This window comes from Triplophysa rosa, linkage group LG5, assembly GCF_024868665.1.
Source record: "Triplophysa rosa linkage group LG5, Trosa_1v2, whole genome shotgun sequence".
NCBI lineage: Eukaryota > Metazoa > Chordata > Actinopteri > Cypriniformes > Nemacheilidae > Triplophysa > Triplophysa rosa.
The window spans coordinates 13,770,308-13,781,678 of NC_079894.1; the positions used below are offsets into that span (position 1 = coordinate 13,770,308).

Here is an 11,371-nt window from a genome sequence, read left to right on the forward strand (position 1 = left end):
CAGATCATAGGGCTCTAGATCAATGGACTCGATGCAGCCGGAAAACAAGTTTTAATTGCAAAACTAAATAAAACCGAAAATAAATAGTGGTGCACCATTAGTTAACCTCACACACGGACAAGCACAACGACAAATGCACTTCACACAAACAAGCGGCTCTGTCTAATGCACCTGCCAAACTGCATCGCACATGTGCTACACTATTAAATTTATTCATAGCACGGACCAATTTTTTTGTAGCATGTGTGACATATATGTTGCACTGTACAGTCCTGCTCATGTTCTGCAGAACTTAGTTCCAGACTTGATCAAACACACCTGAAAAAGCTAATAAATGTCTTTAATGATTACGGTACAATTACAGACAGTTGTTGTGATTGATTTGGGTTGGGATTGAACTGATGTCATGGCTCTGCTTCATTTAGTCATGTTTTTCTTGGTCCTGTAGCAGAACCAAAGCCTTTGGTTATGTGTGGAGAGAAACATATGATTGTCCTCTTGACAATAATATACGTTCTCTCCAGTGTCTCGTCTCTGTTCCCGCCATCTCTTTTCCTCGTTAACTTTCCCTGAGTGTTTTATTACCCACACCTGCCCTGTGTCGTTATCCCTCGTTTGTCTTGCCTTTGAATACCCTCTTGTTTCTTTGTCTTGTGTTCGTGGATTACGTTGTTTGTACCGTGTACCCTGTAATTATGTAAGTGAAGTCTCCGTGTCTACCCGTGTTTCCCGTTCCTTGCCTTGTCCGTGGTTTGTTCGTGTTGTGAGTTACCCTGCCCCTGCCTTTGTTACCCTGCTGTGTTTTTTGTAAGACGTTGTGTCTTGCTTTTTAGTTAGGTTATTTGCTGTTCTTGTTTTATGTTTTGCCCCCACGTGGGAAGTCTTTGTTTTCTTTATATCTCTTAGTTTCGTTTTCCCCCATTGAGGGTGTTTGTTTTGTGTTTTATTAGTTATTAAAGTCTTGTTGAGTTAACCCCTTCACTGCCTGCCTGCATTTGGGTTCTTCCTGCCACAGTACGTGACAGAATCCACGAACCCCTATGAACCCAGCAGGCAGCACCTCGGCCTCTACCAGGCGGGAGTTGGCCAATTGGTGGCAGTCAACCACTGCCAGGATCCAGAGGGGCGACGGCCCGTTTCCTCCGCAGGGCGACCGGGCCCTCGCCGAATATGCCCAGGCATCGACAAGGAGGAGAGGCTTTCTCCCCGAGGCTGTTATGAACGCCTTCTTCCTTGCGGGCCTGGTCAACCCTCCATCTCTGGAGGACCGAGAGAGAATGGTCAGGGGGTCATTCAAAGACATGTTTAATGGCCTCTCCTCCAGCGACCACCCAGGCTCCTCCAGCTCCCGCCTACCTCCTATTGCGGAGGATTGTGTAGTGGCGGTCGCCACCCTGGGGAACACCACACCTTCCGCTTCAGCCCCTGCAGTCTCGTCTCCACCAGTCACCCTCCGTGGCAAGCGAGGAAGGAGGAAGTGTCTACAGACTCCTCCGGTGCGGAGCTAGCCACGCCCTCCAAAGCTGCCTCGCAGCCGACCACAGGCCCTGCGGTTCGGTTGAAGAAGAAGAGGCAGCGGAGGGGGGCGCGGACTCCAACCCAGCCAGTGCAGCCGGCGTCCAGTCCGGTGCAGCCGTCATCCAGTCCGGTGCAGCCGGCATCCAGTCTTGTGTCCAGTCCGGTGCTGCCGGCGTCCAGTCCGGTGCTGCCGGCGTCCAGTCCGGTGCTGCCGGCATCCAGTCTGGTGCAGCCGGCGTCCAGCCCGGTGTCCAGCCCGGTGTCCAGTCTTATGTCCAGCCCGGTGTCCAGTCTTGTGTCCAGCCCGGTGTCCAGTCTTGTGTCCAGTCCGGTGCTGCCGATGTCCTGTCCAGTGTCCAGTCCGGTGCAGCCATCGTCCAGTCCGGTGTCCAGTCCTGTGTCTAGTCTTGTGTCCGGTCCTGTGTCTAGTCTTTTGTCCAGTCTTTTGTCCAGTCATGTGTCCAGGCCGGTGATCCAGCCGGCGTCCAGTCCGGTGATCCAGCCGGTGTCCAGTCCGGTGGTCCAGCCGGCGTCCAGTCCGGTGTCAAGTCCGATGTCCAGTCCTGTGTCCAGTCCGGCGCCCCAGCCGGTACAGCAGCCGGCGTCAAGCCCTGTCCAGCCGGCCTTCCAGCCGGCGTCAAGCCCTGTCCAGCCGGCCTTCCAGCCGGCGTCAAGCCCTGTCCAGCCGGCCTTCCAGCCGGCGTCAAGCCCTGTCCAGCCGGCCTTCCAGCCGGCGTCAAGCCCTGTCCAGCCGGCCTTCCAGCCGGCGTCAAGCCCTGTCCAGCCGGCCTTCCAGCCGGTCCCTGGGAACCCCAGGGCAAGGACTGTCCCCCCAGGACTCCTAAGTCCCCCAGGACTCCGCGCCCTCGAGCGCAGCCGGGGACTGGGACTTTCCCCCTTCTCCCCTCCCCCATGGACTGCCTCCCATGGCCGTGTTTGGCCCCTCCCCCTCCCTTGTTTGTTATTTTTGTTAAGTCACCCCAATCCCTTAGTCTTGTTGTCTTGTCTGCCCCTTGTCTTGTTCACCATGTTTGTCTGGTTTTTGTCACTGTCTCAGTCGGTCTTGTCTCGTCCGTCTACCCCTTGGTGAGCACCTGGGGGTGCTCATTAAAGGGGGGGCTTCTGTCATGGCTCTGCTTCATTTAGTCATGTTTTTCTTGGTCCTGTAGCAGAGTCATGACAAAGCCTTTGGTTATGTGTGGAGAGAAACATATTATTGTCCTTTTGACAATAATATACGTTCTCTCCAGTGTCTCGTCTCTGTTCCCGCCATCTCGTTTCCTCGTTAACTTTCCCTGAGTGTTTTATTACCCACACCTGCCCTGTGTCGTTATCCCTCGTTTGTCTTGCCTTTGAATACCCTCTTGTTTCTTTGTCTTGTGTTCGTGGATTACGTTGTTTGTACCGTGTACCCTGTAATTATGTAAGTGAAGTCTCCGTGTCTACCCGTGTTTCCCGTTCCTTGCCTTGTCCGTGGATTGTTCGTGTTGTGAGTTACCCTGCCCCTGCCTTTGTTACCCTGCTGTGTTTTTTGTAAGACGTTGTGTCGTGCTTTTTAGTTAGGTTATTTGCTGTTCTTGTTTTATGTTTTGCCCCCACGTGGGAAGTCTTTGTTTTCTTTATATCTCTTAGTTTCGTTTTCCCCCATTGAGGGTGTTTGTTTTGTGTTTTATTAGTTATTAAAGTCTTGTTGAGTTAACCCCTTCACTGCCTGCCTGCATTTGGGTTCTTCCTGCCACAGTACATGACAACTGAAGGACAGGCCCTTCAGGACTGCCGCTAAATAACCCTGTCCTATATCATTAGGCAAAGATTCAAAGTATGGCCACAATCATAATGCACAAAGTTACACCGCTAAATAGTTTTTTAATAAGAACCATATGTTGGCAGTTATGAAAATTTAATGGACTAAATTTATAGTTAATGTAATTAGGGTAATATATAAATAAGCTGAGCAGTGTTTGGAATAGACCCGTTTCACAAGTCAAAATTCTATGGACAAGCACATTAGAGCTGAAGATCTTTGCCCGAACCCGACGGACCCGACGGGTTCGGGCTAAATTTCTATCATTTTACACGGGCTCGGGCTTGCGCGGTAAATGAGCGGTCATTTGATGCGTTCCGATTAGCGCGACAAAGATGCAAAAATGGATGCTGAGGGTTGGCTGAGGAGGTGAAACGGAGGCTTGCCTCTGGCGATTACGTTTTGGTTGCATCAGCAACTAAAGCAAAGTCTGAGGTGTGGAAAAGTTTTGACCATGTGCATAATGAGAATAATGAGCCAGTGGGATATGTGAGATGTTACGATGTTACAGAGGACTTATTTATTTCTTTGTTCCAACATCCAAGTGGCCTATAGCCTACGTTAGTCATTAATAAATTATGTTAAAACATGTATAAATGACTCATTCTTGACAAAAAGCTGTGTGCGTGCGCACATTTGAATAGCCTAATGTCGGGCTGTAAACGGGTTCGGGCTTTTAAAAAGCTGTCAATCTAAATGTACTTGTCGGGCTCGGGCCGAATTCTGTCGGGCTCGGGCACTGTCGGGCCTAACTTTTAAGGCCCGATTACAGCTCTAAAGCACATATTGTATCAGTTACAAGAAAAAATGCTGTTTTTTACATTATTGACACAAAGGACACATCACCAATACTCAAGCAATGCATCCTTATGGGATGGGTGTACAACTGCACATAGGCTGACGGTCTCGCTCTGCTCCGTGTCAGTGTGCGATTCTTCTGGTGTTAAGAAGCGGCACTCTGTCGTGCCCCAGTATTGTTCTTAAGTTTAAGTTTTAACAATTTACTTTGTTATCAGTATTCATTTACACTGATAATCGCAGAAAAACTGATCCATATGATCGTAAAAGCAGCACATTCGCACATTAAATGAGTGCGCAAAGAAATACATCTCTGCGCGCGTCAGTCACGCACTGCCTATTCATTGGTTATTGATTATATAATTGATTATTATTTGAGTAAAGATAAAGTTAAATCCTGCCCATTGTCCATCAGGAGGAGTAGACTTTGAATTTGAGCTCACGCATGCATAATACGTGTCCGGTGCGCAATACCTGCGAGTTGTAGATGTAGCGCCCGCGGCCCTGTGCTTTTCGTCCAGTGCGCACTGTTGTTTTGTTGTCTCAATCTCAACGATTCTAAATGTCAATTTCAAAGAGCGCATTGCATATATCTCATAATAAATTGGACTGATCTAAAGCATGCTGTATGAAAGACACTGTAGCCTAACTGAAAGGCTAATTTAAATGCTTATTAATATCAACTTGGAGGAAAACAAATGTTGTATGACGTTTTGACGAAAAGAACTGCACTTTAAAAAATGATTTGTTGTTAACTTAAAAAAATAAGTTACCTTGTTGCCTTAATTTTAAGTTAGTTCAACTTAAAAATATTAGTCAATGCAACGAGTTTGCAACAAATTCATTAAGTGAACTAATATTTTTAAGTTGAACTAACTTAAAATTTTAAGGCAACCAGGTAACTTATTTTTTTAAGTTGAAACAACAAAAAACAACAAATCATTTTTTACAGTGTGGAAATACCCAGATCATACAAAAAATTCAGTGGAAGTTAATAAATGAAGATTATTCATTTAGATGGATGTGTCAAAAGCAGGCGTTGAAGAAAAAGTGATGGAAAAAGAAATGGGGGATTGTTCCACAGTAGAGCTTTGTGTCTAGCAAAACCATTGCATCATTATAACAACAACACTTTGCGAGCTCTTAGTTTCTGCTGCCAACTTTGAATTACGTTCACTGAAACATGTTTCCATCCGTTCTCGCGGATTTGCTGTACGCCACTAGTCACCTCCAGCATATTTCCCCGGTTAAGAAGCACATAGGGCATATAAGGAACTTTCACTGCAGGGGTTCATCCTGCTGCAGCTATCTATATGCACTGCAGCGTGTGTTAGGTGCTTAAACACAGGACACCTGGAGGATGGGTTACACAACACAGCTTGTGTGTTTCTCATCAAGTTGACCATAAAAACAATCCCAAAGAAACATCTGGGTAGAAATAAAACTACAGTGTGATGTAGATACAGATTTGGATTTAACAGAAACATTTGAATCAATCCTACACAATCTGTACTTGTTAAGCAGGAAATTCCCTCATTCACAAACATGAAGGTTGGAAAAGGGATTGTTCACCTAAAAATGAAAATTCTGTCATCATTTACCTGTATGACTTTCTTTCTGCAGAACACAAAAGAAGATATTTTGAAAAATGTTCATTGTCTTTTTTTAAGAATTTAAAAAGAATTCTTTAAGAAGAAAATCACACAGATTTTAAAAGACATTTACAGTAGGGTAAAATGTTAAATGTTTTAATAAACCAGGCGTAAAAAGGCCTTAATAGCACAAAAGTTCTCAAGACTAATCATGCATTGAACACAAATTGCTTTGACCTTCTTCACAAGGAGTGCATGTTGTGTTTTTACCAGAATAATTTGGCAGTTAATTGTGGATGAAGTAAACTAATGAAGAAAAATTAAGTCCAGTTTGTTGATCTGTTCTCTATGATACATATGTTGGTTAAAGGATAACAGGAGTTATTTCAGGCTACTAGTACTACTAGTATTTTAAGCCCCTGTTGTAAACCGTGATGGACTTACACTTTTACTCATCTGTCTGTGTATTTTTTTCTTTTGCCTTTTCTTCTCTCACGGCTGTTCCACGAAACTTTCCTGTCAGTGAGTTTCTGAGAACCCATGTGAGAGAAGGCTAGTAATCACTGCAATTTTGGACAGAAGTAATTTTCCCTTTGCCTGCGCAGGATGGCCAGAAAGGTAGTGCTTTTGTTAAGCTTTCTCGCTGACAGCCCACAGCAGAGTGGAGGCAGATTGCTGCTTCAGGATTGAGGAGCTGACCAAACCCAGTGAGTCAGCGTCACTGTACTCCACGCTACAATAACTCAAACATACACTTCACAAACTCCAGATGTGCACAGACTTAAGCTTTACAAGAGGGAACTGTGGCAGTACCACAATACACTGGTGGTATCCATAGGTAATACCATGGTACTGTTATATACAGAATACTGTGGTTATGATATGCATTTTATTTACCATATTTATGTACCATGCTATTTATATGGTATCTCAAGATCTGGAGATGCAAATACAGAGGCTTTGTGCACAGATGACACAATTCATTTAACAAGTCAAGGACTGTAGGGATGGTAAAATCATGATATTTGTACCCTGTGAACTCTAAACGGCTGTCTCTATCTTCTTAAATATGCCTCTTACTTTTTATGTTTAGAAAATAACAAAGTTATTGAGTTCTCCAAAGAGTCACTGCTAAAGTCTCTATGTTAATGAAAAAATGTTTTATTCAGTTTTCATCAAAATTCATAACAATGACTGTCATACAATGTAAACAGAAATTCTTGAAATACAGTAACATACAGTACAGCTCTTCGCTCTTCCCTAAAATGTACAAGTCAGACTATGACACTATAACTTTGTTGCTCGATGTGACTTCACATGTGTACATCTCTGATCTGATGAATATCCCAGATTAGAAAAGCACTATGCGCAGCAGCCCCGAGAAAGCTGAAAAGATGGATTATCTCCTTCTGTCAGCCAAGGCATACTGTCTGACTCTGGCTACAGCAAGATAAGACTTGACTGACAAAAAGAATTAACATTAATTTGCTGTCCTCTCTTATATCTTCAGTCACAGAAGACTGTGATGGAATGTACTCATATGTAGCCCTTTAGGACAGTGAGGAGGTTTCAACACAATGACTTCTACTGTACAGCATTAATTACTCTAAAGGCAAACAGAGAAATAAAATGCTTGCCAAACACCACGTAAGCAATATTTGGTTACAGTTGAAATTCGGGGTGGGAACTAAACTTTGCAGGATAGTGGATTTATGCATTATATGGACATGTTCACGGTTAATCGCGGTTACCACTAAATCCTGCTGGCTGCGATAATGCAAGGTATCGATTATTTTATTGATGCGTAGCTTGTCCGTGAAGCACGGCTCTGGGATCAGTAGGAAATGCTGCTCGATCTAAGCAAAGCCAGTGCGAGTCGCTTATAACGTGCATTTAAAAAAGCAACACCCGTCAAACATGATCATTATAAATATACTTTATTATCATGAAAATACCTGAGGAGGCTTGAGGAACAGTGATAAAAACATGTCCTTAGGCATTTCCTAGAACTATGTGTGTTATGGTCTTCTTCTGCAGTGCAAATTTGGAGTTTCTGCACAAGAGCGCCCTCTGGCTTTCGGATGCAGCAGCATTTTACCGTACTTCCCTCACAAGTTGTGCATAAATCACGTTATATATATTTTCGGTTAATCGGGCAGAAGTGTCCTGTCAAGTATATTTTTTGCTTATTAATAAAGTGGTAGTTCACCCAAAAATAAAAATCAATTTACTCACCCTTGTCATTTTAAACCTGTATGACTTTATTTCTTCCGCAGAACACAAAAGATATTTTGAAGAATGTTGATAATTGAACAACAGCGGTACCCATTCACTTCTATTTTAGGGACACAAAACCATGCAAGTAAATAAAAAAAAACTTTATTGACAAAAACTAGCATATGTCCTTATGGACGAGTCATTCAAATTCTGTTCCATTTACTTAGAAAACAAAGCTCCTCAAAAAAGCATTTTTATGATAAAAGCCATTTTAGGACTACACTAACATAAACAGCCTCAATGCTACTGTATACAGACTCCTATCATGGGGTCTATAAAACACTGGAGTTACAAAAAAAGAGCATTACATTGATAGTGTAAAAAGAAATTCAGCTATTTTAATTCTAGAACATGAGCAGGTTTCATCTCTTACTGTGATTCACTGAATTATAGTTCAATAACGATTCTCTGTAGAGAACTTAACCTTCAGGGGCTTTGCGTTCTGAGTGTTGGTTGCTCTCACTCAGACCATGAAGTGGTAATTGTCTCACATTCAACATTCCTTAGCCTTGGCTATGGGTTTTCAAAGAGGTGTAAGACATCACTTACTGATGGCACGTCATGAAAATTTTATCCTGTGGTCCCAAATTCACCCTGTTGAATTATTTATGCTCTTTACTGCAGTCTGACTAAAAATAGATACATCTTGTTTTTGCTTAGGATAAAGACTTTAACACACATAGTGAAGCTAATGAAAAAAGCTTTTACAGAATTATTGACTTTCACTTTTAGAGTTCCTAAACGTATCTTTAAAGATGATCTTATAGCAGTAAGGATGTGGATCACTTATCAAAAGTATAAAGGCACCTGTCAAAATTTAATGCAAACAGTATGAACAGAATTCAAGAAGACATTTGCTAATGGCCTTCCAAGAAATTGTAGAAAACATTCTGCAATGGATCTTGTTTGTGATAAATATATTACTGCATTACTACATCTAACATCCACATAGCTTCCATTTCAGAAATGATTTCCATTTAAATGATAAACGGAACAATTTTTTGAAGCAAGTGTCAATGAAGGAGCCTAAAAAAATGAGGATGCTAATGTAGCAGGTTTGGAAACCAAGTGACCTTTTCCCAAGGTTTTGTTTCCTTCCTGCATATTTATTCCTTATGAATATTATATAAGAGTTTTCTTTAGCACATTGGTTGATCACATGGACCAGCCGGCTCCTGTGTGCCATGCAGGCATTCACAACGCTTACAAAACATATACTGAAAACATTCAAGAAATTATCTGCCATTAAAATTATACCAACAGTCCATAATCTAATAAAAAATGACAACATCCTTCCAAAGGTTTGGTGCTTTTAAATAAATCTGTGTGACTCTCCCATGGATTTATCTAAACCCATGAACAGGACCATGCATAGATTAGAGCTACAGCATATGTGCCTGGTCTGTCTGTATTCTGAAGCAATCACCAGACAAGTTCTACTTTAATTATATCTCCCTGTGACACATGAGAATTGGTGCCAAACTGAAGTGATTTAGTAAAAGGCAAAGCTAAAATTACATAAATCTAGAGAGCTTTAGCACTGTTATAGAAATGTAAATGACAAAGTGTAGTTTACAGGTGGCATTAAACAGAAGCTCACAACATAAGTAATTCCAGTTAGGAAAGAATAACTGTGGTCATAAACGTGCATACACAAACAACCGTATTCCAACATTATTGATTCATTGAATCCATTAGAAGTTTAAAGATATAATATTTTAAACACCTGCTTAAGTAAAAACAGCACAAGAAAAGCGAAAAGAAGTGTCCTCTGCCACAATATCCTAAAATAACACATTTTTATATTATTTGAATGCATTACTGACATAGGCTGTCGAAATGTGTACAATGTGTGGACTGTGGTTTTAATTTAGATAATTCATAAGTGAGAGGTTTCAGGTGATAGGCTACTCTGAACTATACTGTTCTTCTATGATTTGCTGAAAGCCAGAATAGCACATCATGCCCTTGGCAACACAAAGTTGCTGTTTCCCCTGTTTTAGTCTTGTTTTATGCATAGTGCATATAGCCATACCGAAATTGCAGGTACATGCAAACGATTAACAATGATAATGCTTATTAAATAACCATTATTAACAATGAAATATGTGGAAGTGTGGAGGAGCATTAGTTGTTTCCACGTTTGCATTAAAAGGCACATTCAATCTAGACTCGGATGAGAGACTCGTAAGAACAAATTCATTAGATTAATGTTACAAGTTGCCACTGCGGAAAAAAACAACTAGCACGCGAAGGGAGATTTAACGTTAAATATACAGTGCACCAAGTACGCTGTGAGCAGCAACTTACCATAATACGCCGACGGGACTTCAGATTTTCTGGCCATCTCAGCGTGGACAGAAAAATCACGGTTTGACGGGTTTGCAGGCGCAGAATAAATTGAGAAATAAGATCAATCTCCAAATTTAATAGCTTCCCTCACGCGACTGACGCGTCAGTGATGTTTACAGCGGAGCGTCATCAAACGTGCGGAGCGCGCGCGACGCTCTTCACACGGTCACTGTTGAGCCAGTCCGCGCATTACTGAGTGGGTTTTCGGGCAAGCGAATACCGCAACAGTGCAATACAAAACATTTGCTCCACTTAAAGTTACAAATGCTCTTTGCAGAATGATACTGCCATGTTAAAGTTTTAAAACTATATTTTTTAATTCTAAAAAAAAAACCATTTAGCAACTTTTGGCAAAAGAGCAGCTCGTTTGTATTTCATAAAGACTAGCAGGCTTTAGGCGTTGTCAGACATAGGCTATGCTGTGTTTACTAGGCTTATGTTTTGTACATTCAGTTGATTTTGTTTGTCTTTCACGTGTGACTGTAGCGCATTCCAGTGGCAAAAAAGGAACATTGCCTCACAGAAATCAACGTTATACAGCAATCTGGCAACAAAAGGAACATTTTTGCTTGGTTCTCGTTTCTTTGTGTTAAGATTTACTAGTTTAATTGTTTGAATGCGTTCTGGGATAATACCTCTAAGATGTTTGGTACACCGTAGTGTTCTGTTCTGTGTGCTGCTCTGGTCCTGCCCTGTTGAAAAAACCCAGCATATGCTGGGTTAGGTATGTTTTGGTGCTGGTTTGACCATCTATGGACCATCTTAAACCAGTACATGACCATCTTAAACGAGCACAAACCAGCATCTTAAACGAGCACATGACCATCTTAAACCAGCATATAAACATACCAAACTGTGAAATGCTGTTTTTTTTTCAACAGGGTGTGCTTGGAATATATTTTCTGAGACTCATTCTGTGGAATGAGATTATGTGACGGCAAACAATAAATGGAAAACCTGTCTTCCTCCCAAAGGTCCCATATGCTCCGCTCCATCTCAAATCCAACATAGCAACTCATTTAAATCTCTG

At 42.1% G+C, this 11,371-nt stretch overlaps 1 protein-coding gene across 2 annotated transcripts in view; it reads right to left on the reverse strand.

Annotated features, from left to right (window-relative positions):
* slc44a5a (solute carrier family 44 member 5a) overlaps positions 1-10,533 on the reverse strand; it is a 67,862-nt gene extending 57,329 nt beyond the window's left edge. For both annotated transcript variants that reach the window (XR_008963006.1, XM_057334484.1), the window contains exon 1: positions 10,300-10,533. Coding sequence is in view for 1 of the 2 variants with exons in the window: in XM_057334484.1 (XP_057190467.1) it covers positions 10,300-10,336 (37 nt within the window). In the remaining variant the exon portion in view is untranslated. The remainder of the gene's footprint in view (positions 1-10,299) is intronic.
* Positions 10,534-11,371: the final 838 nt, after the last annotated feature.